At 40.0% G+C, this 20,653-nt stretch overlaps 1 protein-coding gene across 1 annotated transcript; it reads left to right on the top strand.

The window, feature by feature from the left end:
- The first annotated feature begins 1,459 nt into the window (after positions 1–1,459).
- On the top strand, positions 1,460–20,535 carry BPHL (biphenyl hydrolase like). The gene is made up of 7 exons (XM_018925583.3): positions 1,460–1,625; positions 4,482–4,585; positions 6,604–6,770; positions 10,929–11,082; positions 13,374–13,505; positions 17,152–17,275; positions 20,307–20,535. Exons 1-7 carry the CDS (start codon positions 1,516–1,518, stop codon positions 20,392–20,394), a joined length of 879 nt encoding a protein of 292 aa, XP_018781128.2. The 5' UTR covers positions 1,460–1,515; the 3' UTR covers positions 20,395–20,535.
- Positions 20,536–20,653: the final 118 nt, after the last annotated feature.

The following is a 20,653-nucleotide window of genomic DNA, read 5'->3' as shown; positions in this document are numbered from 1 at the left end:
GAAGGATTGCTTGTAATTATCCATACTAAAGACCTTAATCTTAAATGGTTTGATCTGCTCAGGGGATAAACCGAACCAGTACGCTTACACAGTTGAGTTAATCTCTTTATGCACTGGGATTTGTTATGACTGTCATTCGTCTCTAAGACTTGTTAGTTCCATGCACACATATGGCAATGGGAAGGCTGACAACTATTCACTCTCAGGGCAGTCACCTGAGCTTCTGCTGGGCTGGAAGACATAACACTGACCTGTCCTGAGGAAACTCCTCTCATCCAGGTGAAAGGCAGGAGACCTTAGGTCTGTTTCAAGCTTTGTATCAGCTCTGCAGCTTTCTGCTATTTTCCTCACTGCCTCCTTCACCATCAACCTGGCTGGCTGTGACTCAGATTCATCCATTCTCCTCTATGCTTGGAGAACAGACAGCAATGAACACAGCTAGACACCAAGGAAAGCAGTTGGTCTCCCTAGTGTTTTAGGTACAAATTGTGAGAACATGCAGAGGAAAGCCAGGCCAAGTGCTGCGTTAAATGAAAGCAGCCAGGCTACTCCAGAAGTGACCAGCCCTGATCAGTACAGGACTTGGCAGGGCAAAGCCTTTTTCCAGGTGTTCCCCACAAGCAGGCCCTACAAATAACACTGGTGAGGAAGAGTTAATGATTCCTGCAAGGGGCTTGGGAATGGCTGGACCCTGAGACGCTGAAGGCACGGCCATGGGGGAAGCTGCACTATCCAGAGCTGCCCTCAGTGTCCCAGCTGTCCCAGGGAGCCGTTCTCCAGGCAGACCTGGAGCCACAGATCCCCGTATCTGTTTTCTCACAGTCCATGGAGCTTCTGCACCACGGGGAGTGCTGGAGGCGCAGTTCATGGCTTCAGCCCCCATTATCTCCCGGGACCGGGATCTCTGCTCCCCACAGACACCCCGGGCGCTGCCGCGTCTCCGTTTGTCTCCGCTTGTTAAAGAGAAGGGAGGCGCTCACAGCGCCCCGCTCCCCGCCACGGCCCACGGTGCAGCCAAGCACCTGCGCGGCTCTGGCGCTGCTCTACTCTTGTGGCGGCTGGAGAGGGCAAAGCCCTCAATCCTCACCTCATGCTCTCAAGCGGGGGCAGCACTATCCCTTCCCTGGCTCCAAGGCGGGATCAGGAGCCGGGAAACAACCCGGTAGGAGAGAGCGACAGAGCAGCGCCTGCCCCGCAGCTCCTGCCGGTGACCAATCAGCGCCGTGGGGGGCGGAGCCACAGCACAGAAGCCAAACCCTTCCCTTCCTGCATGGAGTGACAGCTGCGGTCACCAATCAAAACGCGCACAGCGCACCGCCCCTCTCCCTGGACGAGCCCTGAAGGTGGCCCCGCCTCCCGCCCGGCGGGGAGGACAGGGGAGGAGAGGCGGGCCGGCCCGCGGGGCTGGACGCCGGGCGGGAGGCGGGCCGGACGCCCCCCCGTCTCTTTCCCACCCCTCCCGCCAGGCCGGCCCCCCGTCTCTCCCTCCCCGCCGGGCCGGTTTCGCTGGGTGCAATGTTTTGCCGGAGCGCGGGCCGGGCCCTCCGGGATCTGGCGCTGCTGCAGTTGCAGCCGCCTGCCCGGGCCGCGCCGCTCACGCCCCGGGGACCGGCCGCCTGCTACGGGTAAAATCCACAGCCGCTTCCTTCTCCCTTTTTACAGCTCCTTCCTCCCTTCCCGCGGCTTGGGGAAGGGGATATTTGTCAGACAGGCGGCGGCATGGGCGAAGCGTGTTAGCAGAGGGGGTGGTGCATCGGATCGGGAGGGCGGAGGTGACAAAGGGCAGTGTCCTGAGGAGCCTGCTCCTGCTTTCCGTGCGCTCCAAGGATCCCTACCAGGTTCCCGCAGGGCAGGACGTGCCGCTGACCGCCAGCCCTCGGCCACCTGCTGCTGGTAAGGGGCTCCCAGGAGGTCGCCGAGGTCGCCAAGAGGACACATGCATCTAATCTATATCATACTGCTTATTCCGCAGTGGAAAACTGACATAGTACCATAATTTTTTTCCCTTGCGCAGATAAAGAGCAGGTCGTATTGTAGCTGAAACAGAGGTAGTTCCCAGGTTAAGCTGCACTCCTACCAGAGTACGAGGTGAAGCACAAGATCTGCCCACTCTGCATCTGTGCTGCCTTGGTGAACATAGGCAGTATGTATCCAATGCTCCTCAAAGAATTATACACCTCGACATCACTGATTCGAAATAACAGGGTGGGTTTTTTGTTTTGTTTTACCAGAGTTTCCAATTCTGTCAACCAACAAAAGAAACCCCCATTCTTTATGAAAAAACAGAAGTGAAGTCATCCTGCTGACAAGCAAATTGATGAAGTGATTTCAAACTCACAGAAATTTGATATTGGGGGACTAAGTGTGCCTTAGGTGTTGCCAGTTCCAATGCAATTTCTTAGTGCATAAAAAACCCAACTCATTTGTTGCTAGTCCAAAAAGTGTTGAAAATACCCTCTACATTAAACTCCTGGGTTTCAGTGGACTTCACACCGAGGCATAATCCAAGAATGGAAAAGCATCACAGTCTCAGCAAAATTCTCAAGGCCCTGATGTTAATAATTAATCCTAAAAAGAACTATGTGAAAAAAAATCGGAATCAGGAAAGCAGAATATATAACTCTGTCTATTAAAGTGTACGTTGCTAACCTGTTTTTAAAAAGGTAACAAGATGTTGATTATTTCTCTTTTGTTAGAAACTGGAAGTGGTTTGGCAATTATTAATCATAAGCAAAAAACCCCATCACATAATTCTTAAAATTTTATAAGAGCCATGTGCTGATGTACTGTGGTGAAAACTATAATAAAATACCTGTTGAAATTAAGGACAAACCAAAAGATGACATATGAAAATTAAAAATAAAAACTTATAAAGAAAAAAAGTGAAAGTCAGTATTCAAAAAGGGGCTAAGGCAGCCATATGAATGCTACATGCAAAATCTGAATTGTGAGGTGTATAAACCACATCAAGTGTGATACATGGACTATAAGGAAGTTTAGCATTACAGGCAAACTGTCATTTGGATGCCATTAGCATAGCAATTCAGCAAAACTCACCAAAGTCTTAATTACACAATGAATTTCTTTGAACTGTACTCTTGCCACAGATCTGCATTTGTACTCCAATTCTCAAACTGGATCTGCACATAAAGAGGTGATTCTATTCTGCACAGTCACAGCTTTTATTGAGGCATGTGGCATGATGGGTTACATAGACCCAAGATTTCATGTAAAATCAAAATTGGCTTTGTCTTGAAGAGTTTCTGTGGTTTAACTGCCACCTATGTATTGGGAACCTGAGTTTGCAAGCTATTGTTCGTTTTTCCTGTGAAAAGGGTTTAAATTAGTGGGATTGTTTTTACCTATAATCCACCACTTTCAACTCTCTATGTACTGTAAGTAGTTTAGACTTTATATATAAAAATTAAATTGTTAATGAATTGCCCAGGGCTTATCGTGGAATAGAGGTTGTTATATCTAAGACTAGAAAAGAACATGTCTCTGCATGAAATTCACAGTGGTTGAACGCATAGGGCATGAATATTTAATCTGGGTAAAATTATGGTAACCAAATAGCAAGATTTTTATCATATTGTCTTTAGATAAAATGAATTAGGCTGTTGAAAATATGTTATGCCATCATTAGGGCACAAATTTGCCTGGGAGAATAGATGGAATGGTTTATACTGTTAAGAAGATACTTTGAATCTGTGCTACTTCTGCTTCTCTCCTGGGGGTTTGTATCTGGACATAGTTTCTTGGGTCACTTATTTGCATTTACACATTTGTCCTGCTTTGTACTGAAGATTAGTGTAGGGGTTTAAGTGTTGGGGCTGAGAGATGGCCTGTGCAGTGGGTTTCTGTGGTGATTTTTTAATGAGTGGATTTATTGCTCATGTGGTATTTTCCAATTAAGCGCTATCTCCTAGTGAGATTACACTGACAGAAATATTATTATCACATTCTTCTTCTCTGCTCTCATCTTAGTGCAAAGTGGTTTTCATGGCAGGCCCTATGGTTCATGAAGAACAGCAACAATAGATTATGGTTTCTCTGGCAGATGAAGAGGCTCAGTTTAGTAATAGCAAGGTGAACAACATCAGCCATTTTGAAAGTTATGCTGTGACAGAATGAGGCTTCTCCTCTCTAATGTATTTATTTCAATGTTTCTGTAGCCATATAAAGCTGCCTTTGTATTTTCCTGGTTGCACCGTCAGGACTGTTTTCCCACCCCAAGCCTTTAGCCTAGGTATGAATGCTACATAGTGGTCACAGCTGAATAATTCTCTGCTTCTGAGAAGCTTTTTTTAATTTTCCATGCACCCATGAAAGGCAAGCAACCCATTAAAATCTCACAGTGCTGTCATTAATCTAGGAAATCTAGGAAAAGTAATTATTCTGTATTCCTGGGGTGACCGGGTAGTAATTAAAATTTACTGTCTGAATGTCTTCCTATTTCTCTCCTTTTTCCCTGTCCTTAGTACTTCAATAACATCTGCCAAAATCCAAGTGAATGGGGTCCACCTGCATTATCAGCAAACTGGAGAAGGAAGCCATGCAGTTCTTCTGCTTCCAGGAATGCTAGGTTTGGAGATTTTATCTTGTCTTTGTAGAGCAACCACTTCTTTATCCATTTGGTCTCCAGCAAGAATGCACAAAACTATTTTGTAATGTATTCAATACCTGATTATGGAGCATTGCCATTAAAATAAAATTGCTGCGCCTAAAACAGAAGGGAAAATGCAGAGTTTTTCCCATCAGTTAACAGTTTTTAGAAGATTTCATTTAACTTACCAGGCACCTTTTATACAATGTCTTGACTTACCTAGTGGTCACTTGCACTTTTGGATTTAACTATGGAAAAGCAGTGTCCAGGACAGGTAGCAAATAGCTACACAAGCTGGAAAATAGCAGAAGGGGGGGAAAATCAGGTCAGCTATATTTGTTACACAGACTGAATTATGCATTCCCCTTTAGAAGCTGGATGGATTCCAACTGAATTTATAGACATAATGTAACCCTTACAGTTTATTATGAAAAATTCACTGTAAAATTTCTTTTTTGCTTAAAGATGTATTTTCACATTTGGTTTTTTCATGGCAATGCCATTAAGATTCTCAGTAGTTTTTTGAGATGGACAGCAGGTTCTGCTAGCTAAGTGGTGTCTGTCCATTGAAACCGCTGTTTTTGATAACAAACTTTTAAAATTAACACAGCCTATTTTTTTCTGGGTTCCTGCAGTTCTAAAGGATCCATCAGACTTACCAACAGATCATGGCAGGCTGTCAGTAGGACTGTAACTGTGCTCAGAGTTGGGCAAATGCTTAATTGAATTGCTGGATAAGATGATAAAATGTCAAGAACTGAAGAGCAGGAAATATTTGTTCTTCTTGGCAGCAATGTTTTCAAGTCTTCATAGAGTGGTTCTTTCTTTCAAAGAATTCTCAAGGGGAGAGTGGAAAAACATTAATACTAGTCATCCTTCTAGGATTTCAAAATATGAAAAATATGTTTCAATCTATTGATTTTAAACAGCTTTTTAAACTAGCAATACTATTGCCAATGCAAACTCTTTAAACAGAAATAATGTATTTCTTCAGTTGTGAGCAATATTATTTTTATTGATGATTATTTATTATTATTATGCATACATTGCTATCATCATAGCAGGCTATATAAAGCCTTTTTTCTAACTTAAACCTGTTGAGGGTATCTGAGGACTGATTTGTCCAAGTAAACAGAAAAAAAACCTTTTAAATGCCTTTAAATGGCCTTTTTAATATAGCAATGGATATATTTCATATTTCAGCACATTAAATTTGAACAATTTTTAATCAAATAGCATTTGATACTATTACCACATGACCACAACACAAACACAAACTGCATTCTTACCTTCCTGCTAGGTTATCTTCATTCATCGATAGCTTAGTGCAATAGATAGGAGTACTTAATTTTTAATTCCCTTGAAGATCTGAGTAATTAATAAAAGAAATGATTCTGCATCAGAAAAAAGGCTGTATATGGCTTATTTTTACATACTAGAAAAATAAAATTATATAATTTTATGCTTCTGTGTCATCACAGTCTCCCCAGGCAACAAAGTATTTAAAGGACAGCTTGAAGCATCAATAGAGATGCTTTATCAAATAATAACTGTCTGGCACAGTGCTTTTCACTTACAAATTTGTAGCAAAATATTCTTGCCCTCTCAGTTTCACCTGTATTGCCCAGGTAATTTGGGCAATTAAATGCCCACATTTAAATCTGTCAAATATAAATCCCTACTCAGGTATGTCAGTTTAAGATACTGCATTTAATCATGTGTGAGAATGCTGTTCTTGATAACCTTTCATACCTACCAGAAAGGGTTTGCTCTGAACATACTGCAGATGCTTCTAAAGATTTTACTTGTGGCACTTCCTGTCTAAGAGTTGCAATTAATAGTTTGCAATTAAATAGTTGCAATTAAAGAGAACTTCACTTGTTGGTTAATCTCTCATTTGGAATAAAGTTACAAGATTTCCCCACTTTCCCTTTAGAGTATGTATACTATATTTGCAGTATGGTGGTTAATAAAATTGAAAAATTATAATGTTTCAGGGAGTGGTCAAACCGATTTTGGACCGCAGCTTAAGTCTCTGAATAAGCAGCTTTTCACAGTTGTTGCTTGGGATCCTCGGGGTTATGGAAAGTCCATTCCTCCATCTCGAGACTTTCCTCCAGATTTCTTTGAGAGGGATGCAAAAGATGCTGTGGATCTTATGCAGGTAAATCTATTATGAGATTTTTATTATTTCTTCTATTTTTTTTAAGTTGTTTTCCTTAAATTTTGAGAAGGAGGAATGTTGTTTCCAGCATACAGCAGATTATGAAAAGACCATACAAATGAAGGCTTAAAACTGAGCATATTCCAGAAAATATTTTCTTCTTCCACCTATTCTGCAAGATGCATAGAGATTCAGCAGTAGGAATTAATATAGAGCAATATGCTTTTATTCTAAGACCCTGCCCTAAGAGGTTTGCAGCCAAGAACCATGTAAGTTTAGTTAATGTGTGTGTAAGAAACAGAATCTATGCAAAGTAATTTAATTGAAGGGATTACCAAACTGAAGGGCTCTTAGAAAATTTTCTTTGGAATAGAATCTTGGCATTTTGCCTTGAGCAGCCCATTTTAAGCAACATTTGATTCTAAAAATTAACTTGATGGTTTACATTTTACAGCATATTACTGAAATAATTTTTGTGGGAAATCAAAGGCTTCCTGTGACCATACCAAATCTTACTAATTAATACAGCTATTGTGATTATAAAGAATATGGCCTAAAGCTGACATTATTTCTCCTTCTTGCAGAATTTTTTATTCAAATCTGTGTTTCTCTTTTATTCTGTCCTATAACTGCTGACACTATTTTCTGGTTTAGATTTAACTAATATTCTGGTTTTTTTATATTAAGATATACAGTCTCTTTGGTCATGTTAAGAAAATTGGCAGAGCATTAAAATTCCAAAAATATGAGGCAGGATTCAGACAGTCAGTCCAACTGTATTTCTGTAATAAACAATAACCTTGCTGAAAACCCATCTGAAACTGGAAATGTGGCCTTCCAGGTGGATTCTGCATAGTGAAACAAAATAAGTCTGACAGCAGAATTGGGATTAAGACACAGATTTGCCCTCTAACCATAAAAGCTATCTCTCTGTACTGTAAATCTTCAATTTCTTCTGCTATACTTGCAAAGAAAATAAAGATGCTGCCACAAATAGGTGACAAACTTGCAGTCTAAATGGTTGTCCCCCTTTCTTGTCTCTGATCAAATACTAATAAATGCAAAATATTAAACACAGCTTTCCCCAAAGGGAATGTAACCATGTAGCTTGCAGCCAAACAGAACAGCAGCCTACCCAGTCTCTAGAGCTGCCAAAGCAAATGAGGCATAGCATCCTGTTTTTTTGAAGATGTTTCTCAATATAAGCATATAATAACAACTTACTCAAGTGTTTCCAAGAGTGGGTGACTAGCTGCTATTTTAGGATATTATAAAGGATAGCACAAATCCCAAGGAATCATTCCAACTATGATTTCCAGAATATAATGGTTTATATACATCATCCAGCCTACAATCAACCAAAAAAACATCCACATGGGTGAGCTTTCAGAACCTTTTTTCTTGTCCCCTTCAGATTCTGGCATCTCTGCTGGAGCTGTGAGTGATGCAAGGTTTCTGAGAAATAACAAAAGCTGAAATTCTGCAGAGTATTTAGGACCTTTATGCAGAAGACACTGTTTGTGTTCTGTGAAGGAGTTTAATTGAAATAAAAGGAGTATAATGCACCTGAGCCCACTTTACTGCCCTCCACCCCAATGTTTACTGCTAGCAAAGCCAATAGCATTAAAACAATCATAGGGAAATAAGTAGTGTTGATATTTAAGAAGTTCTTACTCTTCAGAGCCACTGTCTAGCAAAAGGATGGGCTTGGGTTTCTGTATGTTTTTGTAGACCAATTGCAACTTTTGCTTGTGCTACACTCCCTGTGATGCAGTGAAAGCATGCATGCAGTGCAGAGTGATGTTGTATTGCAGCTCACTGTTGTATGTGGTCATTGGATTGCATTTCACATAGGCCTGGATGGAGGAGGTGACTTCAAAAGAAATTTTTTTCACTCACTGAGTAAAGGCAGCACAAAATCACCTACAAAACTCTGCTGTGCAATCAGCTTTCAGGTTATTACCCATGTTAGGTTAGTGACCTGTACTGTAAATAGTTAAAAATTAAAGCAAACAAAATACACACCTTATCCAGCACATCTGTTACATCACATTGTTTTCTGAAGGCTGCAAAGGATAAATTAAATTCCTCCTGCTGGAAAGGCATCCCGAGATACCCCAAAGAATGCATCAAGATAAAGACTAGTAAACACGAGAAATACTGGAGGCAAATAGATCTCAAATAACCTGGCATGAAGAATGAAAATTTCATCAGCCATTCCATCCATCGGCCAGCTTTGAGCTCCATCATTTGCTATTGGCAATAGACAAACAGTAGCAACATCAAAATTTAAGCTTTACAAGCACTGCTGCCAACCCCCAAAATCTGCCAATTTACCAGAAGCCCTTGAGCAGCACAATAGTGAAAGTTGGACTAAGATTAACTACCTCTTCATCAGACCAGGGCCAACTTCTGATCAGCTGCAAAAATTCAAAGTTCTCTTTGCTTGCTATGAGCTCTTGCTTTACATGTCCCTTTCTTTCCCCTACCTTATTTATTTTCTGTTTAGTAGTTGCAGCTTTGCAGAGTGAAATCTAAAATTGGTGAAAACTAAAGCGTGCAGAATACCGAGGATAAAGCCAAAACCAGAAAAGCTTTATAGGGATAGAAGTCTGCTAAATGTCAAGTTGATTAGTAAAGTTGTGACTCACTTAAGCATTAAGTTTACAAGCAAAGTAGAAACTTCTTTTTCTCCCTCTGTAGTTGTTTCTCTCATTGCCTGCATTTTTGTTTTCTTCTGTCACAATCAAGCCAGCCTGGACTTCCGACATCACCAAGCACCAAAGCAACTCATTCAACTGACTTGCTCTTTTTCCTCCAAAAGTACAATATACTCCTTAATTACATCTAAAAAGGTGTAATTTCTGCAGAACAAAAGCAAAAAACACTGCAAAATATATTTTCTTGTGAATGAGTTCTCAAACTGCAGTTGCTATATGCAAAACTTCAAGTATCGCTTAACCATTGAACCATTGGCTCACCATCATCCCTCTACAACCTTCAGATGAGTGCCTTTACCTTCCCTACTCTTTCTCCACTGAACATAACATACACAAAATTCTCTTACCTGTGACTATCAGTACTCCCTATGACATATAGTGATTTATGAGGAAACAAGGTTTTCAAATTCTAGTAGAAAGCATTATCATAGAATCAGAGAACATGCTGAGTTGGAACGGACCCATCAGGATCATGGAGTACAACTCTTGGCCCTGTGCAGGACACTCCAAGAGTCACACCATGTGCCTGAGAGCACTGTCCAAACACTTCTTGGACTCTGTCAGGCTTGGTGCTATGATCATTGCCCTGCAGAGCCTGTTCCAATGCCCAACCACCCTCTGGTGAAAAACCTTTTCCTGATATCCAACCTAAACCTCCCCCAACACAGCTTCATGCCATTCCCTTGGGTCCTGTCGCTGGTCAGAATGAATTAAGGTCTTGGTTGTCATATTTTTTGCCCTAAGCCTTCCTTTTGAAGAAAGAGGAATTTAGTTATTAATGTTTGAAATCACAACTGACCGTGAAGTAACATTTCAAACATACACTTAGAAAGCTTCAGAAGCTTCAGAAAATGTGAATAAGCAACTAAAATTTTATACAATCCTTTAGAAAATACTTTAAGCATTTTTTGGTTGTTACCAAAAAACAGATTTTTTTAAAGCTCAGATAGCATCAGTAAACCAGATCACTGGCTTCCATTTTTCAAGTCTTAGACTTTTTCTTCAGTTTAGCTTAATCTTGGATTGCTTACCTTCCACACTGTGGTAGTCTTTGCCAACTTCATACCAAGAGAATCCATGTATTCTTCATATCATCACGCTTTCTGAAAAGGACTTTACTCGTCATTTTAAATCAGCTTTTCTTTTTTTGAAGGGCTTTTTAAAATGCAGCAAGAATCTAATAGGACTACTGCCCATTTCATTAAAGAGTTATAGGAAATTGACAATGGCAGGTGTAGTTTCTTGTTTTCTAAATTTGACTCTTTTAAAGCATTTTTATGTATAGCAAGAAAATTATGTTTTCTAATTATAAAAGCTAACTATAGTTCAACTATGTAGTGTTGTGCCTAAAACATTACAGTTCATTTTCAAGAAATATTTCACATTTAGCTGTAAAGCTAGCTGATGATTTGCATATAACTTTCTTGTATGAATCAAGGCACTGAAGTTTAAGAAGTTCTCCTTGCTGGGGTGGAGTGATGGTGGAATTACAGCTCTCATTGCTGCTGCAAAGTACCCAAATCTTATCCACAAGTTGGTTGTCTGGGGAGCAAATGCCAGTGTTACTCAAGAGGATGTGAGAATTTACAATGGTATGTAAATGAATTATTTTACTTTCTACTTGACCTAAGGGTATTAGTCATGTGATAGCTAAGTGGAGACAGAGCTGAGGACACAGCAAACCTAAAGAGACAGGACACAAAATTCACTGCATTGTGAGGTATAGGGATAGCTTAAAGTTATAGTGAGAAACTCTCTAACAATTACTCTAAGGGTAATATAATAGATTTTTAACAAGCCCTTACCAACTTAGCCTGATGAAAAGCAGAAGTTACAATAGCTTATCAGCAGCTTTCAGAAAGTCAAAGTTTTGTTGTTATAACAAATTTTTAAAACTAAATTCCAGATAATGCTATCAAAGCCCAGCTTTGATTTCTTATCTCTCATCTTGCACAACCTTTTTAAAACTGGGTCCACAAATAATTACTGGGCTAGCTCATTACAGTTTTTTGCCTCTAGGGACTATATAATATAGACAGTAAGAAAACAAGTTCATAACTTACCTTTTAAGTTCAGAAAGCAAATGAATCATTCAAGTAAATGTCCCAAGTTGTCTTTACCATTTGCATTCCTTCAGAGTTAATTATTATCATTAGAAAACCTTTGCAAAGTTAAGAAATATGGGATTTATGATCCTTATTCCACTCATGTGAAATAGAATCTGAGATCACTGCTCACTATAAAGAAAAATAGGAAGAAATGGCTGGTGAACTCAGAAAGGGGCCATATTTCCTGTTGAACATAGAAATGAAAAGGGTTAACCATGCCAGCTCTCAACAAATGTAACTCAGTATAGTTTCATTTTAGTGACTGGAGTACCAGCTGTGAAATCTCTCTGGCTTCAGCAAAATTATAAGTGTATATATTGCACATCTGTATTTACCTCACCTATACTAAAACTAAAAGTGGAGCAGCAGTACTGATATATTTTTTAGTTCAGAAAGCAAAATGCTTTTTAGCTCTGTAAAATGCTTTATTTCTTTGCATGTTTTTTATTTATGATTTTTGTTGTATAACTATGAATTGCACATCTCTTCCCTGCACAACAGATTTAAATGTAAAATAAAAAGTTTAAAAATCCCAGAAAAACAACAAAAAGCACCCTATTTACATGGAGCACTCACTGCAATATTGGCCTTTGGCCTTTGTGAATTGTTGCTTTCAACATCTCTCCCTGGCTGATAGATCAGGGAGTAGCAGCACAAGTCTACAACTGGCTAATCAGTGCATGTCAGCTGCATTGGAGGGTTTGGCAGGAAAGAAAGGTGTTGATTTGGTATCCGTGTCCTTTTAACTTTGACTTCTCCCTTCTCTTTTTAAATTAATGCCAGCCACAAGGATAAAACAGTAGATTCTACATGGGAAGCCATTGTTCAGTAGCACCTAGCCCAGGGTGAGCAGACTCATTTCCAATCAGATGCTGTTATAAAACACTTTCAGTCACTGCTACCTTTGTCATTTGGCTGGACAGGTTCTCTTTGTTAATTAACACCTCATTCCTTTCTTCCCTTAATTCCCTTTTGAAACCAATTAAAACCTTTGCTAGTGGCATATTTTGCAGTTTGGTGATTCAGTACTATCCTGTTCTCTACTGTGCCAACTTTGTTTCAGATTTTGTCAGTACAAAGCTGTACAGCAGGAATACAGTTTAGTTAAAATAACACTTTTGAATACCTAGTTTGTGAGCAGTACCAAAAATTTTAGAGGGGAAAAAAATAGAAAAATCTGATAGATAAATAAATAACTAAAATGTCAGATTATTTGTATGATTTTAGCCAGCCTGCCATGAGTCACAGATCTCTACTGAGTCACTTGTTTTTGTCCAAAACTATGGCAAATGCACCATGATGTCAGCTTGCTGGAATGCCTTAGTAAGAGCTTCCTTCCTCTGAGAGCTGGTAGGAGCCATGGAAGAACTTCCATCCATGAGTTGATGCAAAAGGCTAGAGGATATGAAAAAGAACTGCCAGGTCTAGAACACTGTTATGAAACAGTCCCATTTTTATACACAAGGTAGCCCTTGACCTTCTCTTATGAAAGCCTTCCAGAAAGAACCATCAGAGGTTTTAGGACTGAGTCCTTTCAATATGATGTTTTTTCTGTTTTTCTTTGTGACCATAATAACAAGATGTTCCTCTACAACTGAGAAGACCACAGCAGAGGTTGCACAACTTTTCATACTATTAATTATTTTAAATATTCATTGCAGTTTCAAGTTTGAAATACATATTTGCAGTTTGGTTTGAGAACTCCCCCATATTAGGTGTGGTTTGTACCTTTTTGCTGGAAAGGACATAACATATTTCAACTTTATTTTATGCAGGCATCCGAGATGTTTCAAAATGGAGTGAAAAGGTCAAGAAACCACTGGAAGAGCTGTATGGACATAAGTACTTGGCAGAAACCTGTGAGGCTTGGGTAGATGGAATATCACGCTTTGCTGAAAATTCAGATGGTAAGGCTTTGACAATGTTGAACTGAGGCAATGAGAGTAGCAGGCAGTTCTGGATAAAAAAATCCAGCAGTACTACTAGCAGCCAGTAAAAGAAGGACTCTGCATATGGCATTGAAAGCTGGGTCTGACTCACACTCAGGAATAACACAATTACTCTGTAGATGGTTCACAGAACCAGAAAGGTACGAAGGCAAACATTTCTGGAAAACATTAGCTGATGAGGCTCTCCTCTTGTTCCACCACAAAACTGCACTATTAAGTAAGTCATTGCTTTCGTGCAGACTAAATAGGAAGGATTCTGCTCGGGCAGAATCTTTCCTCTTCTATCTCTGTGTCAAAGGATTATCTCTTGGTGACATAGTTAAGATGTACCAAAAGTAAGGCGTGCTCTTTCCACTTTTTGCAAAAGAGAAGAACTCTTTCAAGCCCTGTAGCAGGTGAGTTAAAAAAGAAGGGACTTCAGATTTTCAGAATTCAGAATTAAAAAAACACATTTTAAAAACACTGTTGAAGCAGCTCAGGTGTTTAAAAACAAAACTACACAATATAACTGTTTATCCCTGAAGATTTCTGCAATTACTCTTCGTAGACCTTTTCAGCCAAGGATATTATGAATAACAATCTGCAGTTTTATTTTGATTCAGAGGGAATTTGCTTTTAATTTGCCTAAAGCAGTAATACATAATGTACTAAAAAAAGGAGTTTGTAACTCTTATACACCTTTTCCTGTAGCTCTCATAATGAAAGATAGAAGGTAATGTACATTAACAGGCAGCAGGTACTACAAGGAAAACGTCCCTTCATGTCATATTTTTCCATAAATTTTTGTATGGTATCGACACAGGACTAGGACTTTTCCCAGTAATGTGATGTAACAAATGATGTTCCAATTTTATTTTAGCTTTTCTGGAATCTCCTTAAAACTATTTTTTTCTGAAGTGCAAAGCCCAGGCTGGTGAATCTGTATCTGTGACATCCCTTCACTGCTTGTACATGCCTCAGACACTGAGATAAAGTGACTGTGAAAAAGAAGCTACCAAGAAACATGTAACAAGGATCTGAATTTCCTAGATGCTGAAACTGGGTCAGATATTGGGAGAAGCCTAATGTTTGCTGCAAGAGATGAGCAGCTATCTGACTGCAGGGTTTTTTCCAGGGGAAAACCAGTTTTCCAACTTAGATGACAAACAGGCCACCTTGCAATTAAAGTTAAAACACTGTAACAAAGGCAAAGATACAACAGATATAAGAAAATGTGTTAATAAAACCCATCAGAGATAAAAGGAGGACAGCAAACCCAAAGTTGGCCAAAACCTCAAGCTCTTTTTAAAACTAGACTGTTTTCTTTGAATGAGACAGCTTTTAGTGTAAAATACCATAAGAAATGAACTTTTAGAAGGAGCTAACAATTAATGAAACTGAGTAAGTTGCATAAAGTTGCAACATCCAAGATTCTTCTTGCTGTTCCATGCTTTTAGAGTAAATATAATTTAATGGTTTTTATTACAATACAGTTCTAGGACTGAAAACCAGGAAATAATAGTTTGACTGCCAACTATGTTCCTAGATAAATAACCTAAGTTTACTTGGAGCTTGTTCTGAAAAATAGTCAACATTTCTGCAGGTATTAGAGGACTGTGGGTAAAATATTCTAAATGAAAATATTCAACCAGTAGAACTGCAAACAAAGGCTGCATAAATAACCAAACAATTGGAAAAACTGTTGAACAGCCTCTGATTTTAGAGCTAAGGAAAGTGTGCATGAATGAGCATTAATCTTACAGCTGTTGGTAGCTGCAAGGTGACAACTGCAAATAGACAAAGTTATCCCAAAGAAAAATGGAAAATAAAGCCCATCGAGGATGTTTTACTCAAAGACTGCCTTGCAAGAATGTGGGAATTTAGGCAGGGAGTTTGGAAACTGGGTTACTAAGAAATGAGGAAGAAAAGGGGAGAAAATTCCGAAAAGTCCTAAGTAAAACCATTAAAATTACTTCTAATGCGATTAACGACTAGAAAACAAAATTATGAATGAGCAGGGAAAATAATTTTTGAATAGATTTAGTACAATTCATATCAAACAGTTATGCATTTGTACTGGGCTTACATGGCCAGGTTTTGGTACCAGAAGGGTTGCAGGATCCCTAGAAGCTTCCTCTGTGTCTAGCAGAGCCAATGCCAGCCTGCTCCAAGATGGACACCACTGGCCAAGGCCAAGCCAAGCAGTGATGGCAGGAACACCTCTGTGAAAACCTACTGAAGAAGGAAAAAAAAAGTTACTGTACAGATGTTACTGCAGCCAGAGAAGAGCAGAGTGAGAATATGTGAGAGGAACAACTATGCAACCACCAAGGTCAGTGAAGAAGGAAGTGAAGGAGGAAGTGAAGGAGGTGTTCAGCTCGAGCTGAGATTTCCCTGCAGCCCATGGTGCAGACCCTGGTGAGGCAGCTGTGTCCCTGCAGCCCATGGAGATCCACAGGGACGTAGGGATCCACTTGCAGCTCTTGGAGGAGCCCACACCAGAGCAGGTGTAGGCCCAAGAGAGGGCTGTGTACCTGTGGGAAATCCATGCTCGAGCAGGCTCCTGCTGGGACCTGCAGACCCATGGAGAGAGGAGCCCACACTGGAACAGGTTTCCTGGTAGGACTTGTGACCCAGTGGGGGACTTATGCTGGAGCTGTGCCTGCAGGACTACACCCTGTGAAAAGATGACTCACCTTGCAGCAGTTTGTGGGGAACCACTGTTTGTGGGATGGATTCATGTGGGAGAAGTTCATGGAGAACTGTTTCCTGTGGAAGGGACCCCACACTGGAGCAGTGGAAGGACTCCTGAGAAGCAGCAGGGACAACCTGTGATGAACTGACCGCAATCCCCACTCCCCATCTCCCTGCACCACAGAGGGACAGGAGGTAGAACCCAGGAAGAATCTTCCAAGATTTATTTTACTTCTCACTATCCTGCTCAGATTTTGTTAGTAATAAATTCAGTTAATATCCCTAAGCTGAGTCTGTTTTGCCCATGATGGTATTCAGTGAGTGCGCTCTCCTGGTCCTTATCTCAACTCAGGAACCTTTCATTCTGTTTTCTCTCCCCTGTCCACTTGTGGAGAGGAGTGATGGAGAGGCTTAGGTAGTTGCTTGGCATCCAGCCGGGGTCAGACCATTAGAACATTGCAGACAGCAATGGGCCTGGGAGGTGCAACAGCTATGAGCACAGCCTAAGTTAATTTCTTCCAAAAAAGTAGCAAATCTTGTAACCTGACAACTGCTGTATCCAATTCCAGCTTAACATGAGGGCCATAAAACTCTAAGGCTGAAAAGAACAAAGCTGGGAATGAGATTCATGTATTGGCTTTGAAGAGTCAAAGGAAGCCTGGGGGGAATGTGCAACAGAAGTACTCCATTCTCTGTATCCTTTTGTGCTAGTATCCATTAATGGATACTAGCAAATTGCAGTGAAGTAAGATTTTGGAGAAAGAAATGTTAATTATAGTCCTGCTTACATAGTTCTGTAGATTAATCACACACAATCCACAAGGAAAGGCAATAGCTAGAACCCAATGGAGTTCAGAGTCCTTTATGGTAGCAGTTTCATCTTTCATACAATTTTAAACTAAAGCGTGACCTTCATTTGTTTTCTCCCTAGGTAATATCTGCCAACAGTTGCTGCCAGATATTAAATGTCCCACATTTATAATTCATGGTGAGAAAGACCCTTTGGTCCCACAAGCTCATGCAGAATACATTCATAAGCACATCAAAGGCTCTCGGTAAGTTAAATGATGGAATTTTTATAAACCGTTGTTGAAGGAATGAAGTAGTTCAAACTCATGGTTTAAAAAAAAGTATTTGGACAAGTTGTCTCTGCCACACAGAGAGCTATTCTAAACTTTCCTAGCAAGTTACAATGCAAATAAGGTAGCTGGACTTTTCTTGAAATAGAAAAAGTACAGTATTTTAATAAGCTCCTTCCTAAAGCCCTCTGAGTGAAACCAAGTTCCTTTTCCTCTTTCCACTATGTAAACAGAACTACTACTCCCTAAGCTTTATCAAAGCAAAGCAAAGTTTTTGTTATGACCACTGCATTCCTTTTGCTATAAGAGACCTCATTTCTGTCCCATTCAGTAGAACAGGGAATTTAGGTGCTCTGAATGGAGAGAGATTCCCAGGTATTAGAGAGAGAAACACAGTTTACTTCTGTTTGCTCTGCCCTAATAATGTGAACAACCTCAGAGATTCTGTTTCCACCTGTCCCATGAATTTTCAATGTTTTTAAGAAAAGCAGAATGAAGGAAAAAAATGTACAGATGTGCTCAGAAACATTACTATATAAACAAGAAAAATCTGCTTCATGCGTGTTGTGGTTTAACCTGAAATGGCAACTCAGTACTGCTCACTCCCTGACTCATGGGATCAGGAACAGAATCAGATGAGTAAAAACAGAAAAAAACCCCCCTCTTGTGTTGAGATAAAGATAGATTAATAGCTAAAGCAAAAGCCACACACACCAGCAAAGTAAAACAAGGACTTAACTCACTCCTCCCTCAGGCAGGCTGGTGTTCAGCCATCCTCAGGAAAGCCAGGGTCCATCACACATAGCAGTTACTTGGGAAGACAAATGTCATTCCTCCAAACATCCCCCTTCCCTCTTTCCCCAGCTCTGTGTGCTCAGCACAATACCACATAGTATGGAATATTCCTTTGGTCAGTTGGGGTCAGTTGTCCCAGCTCTGTCCCCTCCCAACTCCTTGTGCACCCCCAGTCTCCTCCCTAGTGGGGCAGTACGAGAAGCAGAGAAGGCCTTGATGCTGTGCAAGCCCTGCTCTGCAATAATAGAAACAGCTACCGTGAAGAAAATTGACGCTATCACATCCAAAAACCAGCACAACCTGAAAATTCCAGAAAGGCTTCCTATAAAAAGCTGGGATTTTACCAGCTGAATTTTCTTCATGAATTTGCACACAAATGCAAGCATTCTATTACTACTTAATAACAGACTGTGATAATTAGCAATAGAGAACAGAAGTGGGGGGGGAAAGCACTTTTATGAATGCAAAGTGTAGGGAACTGTTTTGCTGGTGTCATCTCAGAGCAAAAATGAATGATATCTCAAAAGAATGCATTACTATGATCACTGCTGATTATAGTAATGCATTCTGCTACAGGAAAAAAAGAGATCTTCCTAAAAATCACATGCAGGTGTTTTATTTCATGTCTGCTGGTTTGTTACTCCTACATGCCCTGTTCAGCTGCTTGGTTTCACTGAGCTCCAAAGTACTCCAGTTGCTGACTAAGGCAAATTATCCCAAGAAAATAGACAAGAATCTGATAGCTTCTCTTTGGAAGACGAGTCAAAGAGGAAACATTGTCAGAAATTGCCATCCAATAAAATGTAAAACAGTGATTCTCTGCATGCCTTTGTGCTGAAGTGCTCCCCTGTAAGCTTATTTGTCAGAAAAGAAAAAAGACTAATGGTGTTCTCAGAAATTAATGCTTGGGCACATGGTCCTATTCTTTCCTGGTTACATTGGAAATCCATTTTCCATTGTAAAGCAGAATGAAAAGCCTAAATACAGAACATCTTCAGTAACACATGCTTCCACCATCAGTTTTTCTTGCCTTGACTTTTATCTAGTAGTGAAGTAGAAAAAACTTCTTCTGATTGTAGTGCAGATACATTGCTGGTTCCTCTCATGGTGGAAGAGTGTGCCATCATTCTGCATTTGCATGGCATGGCTGGAGTCTGGTAGCATTACAATAGTCAGAAGCATTAATGGCAATAGGAAATAGCATGCACAGTGCTTTAGTTTGTGCATATCTGTGTGCTGCTTACCTTTCAAGAAACAGACCTCATGAAATTCAGACAGAATTCACTAGACAAGCTGGGTATGTTCACATGCTGCTGCTCTTTCCCAAAACAAAACAGCACTTAACACTCTCCAAAAGGAGGTCGATCCCACTTGCTCTAGTAGGACTTGGACAGGAAGGCAACATAGTATCAGTCAAAATGGTTCCAGCTCTATAACAACTGCTTAATGTGTGGAAGAACAAAACAATTTAAAGAATTCCCCACCTCCATATAAAGAAGTGTACATCCTTGGTGTATAAATTTTGTCTCAGAAAGCAAAAGTAAGTAGAATTTTAGGCATGTCAGATTCATATTATAAAAAATTAACCTTATTCACAGGTACTACTTTTCAGCTTTTGGTATAGGCAGAGAATGTCGGACTTCCATTTTTATTTTAATAGATGAATGGTTTTAGTTTTGGATTGTCTTTTTGCAGAAAGATTAGACAAAGTACAAATACTAACCAAGTTTGGGTAATGACAAGAACTCTATGTTTCACTGCTAATGAAACAGAGAGTTCTTGTCATTACTCAAACTTGGTTAGTATTTGTACACTTACTAATACTTGGTTAGTATTTGCACACTTACTGTTCTCTGAAAGAAGCAAAAGTGCTCAGGTACTTTACATACCTTTCAAAGACGCATCTTACATAAGTTTTGGAACTTATCTTCTCTGAAGATCACCCAAAAGTTTTCTAGAAACTGGGTCTAGGACACAAAAATTTGTTTTAGGCTTATTTTATCCTCCCCAGAGTGGGACAAGTAGTATGCTTGCTGTTCCAGCTGTTGCTGTGGTTCACATTCCAACCACATATATAAGGACAGTACTTAAATAAGAGTTACTACAATTCCTTACTGAGTAACCAAGACCAAGGAAAATGAAACAAGCATTTTAATTACCTGTACTCACAAAATAAAATGTATAATCAGTGGGGGTTTTTTTCTCTTTTAAGGTTGCTTCTGATGCCAGAAGGAAAGCATAATTTACACCTGCGTTTTGCAAAGGATTTCAATAGAGAAGTGGAAAATTTCCTACGCTGACATGAACCATAAAACAAGTCAGAGGTGCTTAGCCTTTGCCTTGTTTAGGAATTTTGGTTGGAATTTCCATTTGCAACGGAGTTATAGGTCGGTTTGAGTCATGTAAAAAAAAACATTAAACAAACGTGCATGAGAAGCATATGTCTTAAGAGCACGTAAGCCTCAACAGTCAGAGCATACCACTGTAGTGCAAGATTTCTGACATGTCTTTAAACTTACTTGTTGCCACCCAGGCTGAACAGCAGTTCGCTGTCCAATA

The sequence above is a fragment of the Serinus canaria genome, chromosome 2 (genome assembly GCF_022539315.1).
Source record: "Serinus canaria isolate serCan28SL12 chromosome 2, serCan2020, whole genome shotgun sequence".
Lineage (NCBI taxonomy): Eukaryota > Metazoa > Chordata > Aves > Passeriformes > Fringillidae > Serinus > Serinus canaria.
The sequence above is the reverse complement of the archived record's forward strand: the minus strand, read 5'-3'. Positions and strand labels throughout refer to the sequence as shown.

What these genes read in the sequence shown, in the direction of transcription:
- BPHL (XM_018925583.3), top strand. Translation starts at nt 1,516, where the DNA reads ATGTTTTGCCGGAGCGCGGGCCGGGCCCTCCGGGATCTGGCGCTGCTG. An exon ending in GGACCGGCCGCCTGCTACGG is followed by an intron (nt 1,626 to 4,481) that starts GTAAAATCCACA and finishes CCCTGTCCTTAG; the next exon opens with TACTTCAATAACATCTGCCA. An exon ending in AAGCACATCAAAGGCTCTCG is followed by an intron (nt 17,276 to 20,306) that starts GTAAGTTAAATG and finishes TTCTCTTTTAAG; the next exon opens with GTTGCTTCTGATGCCAGAAG.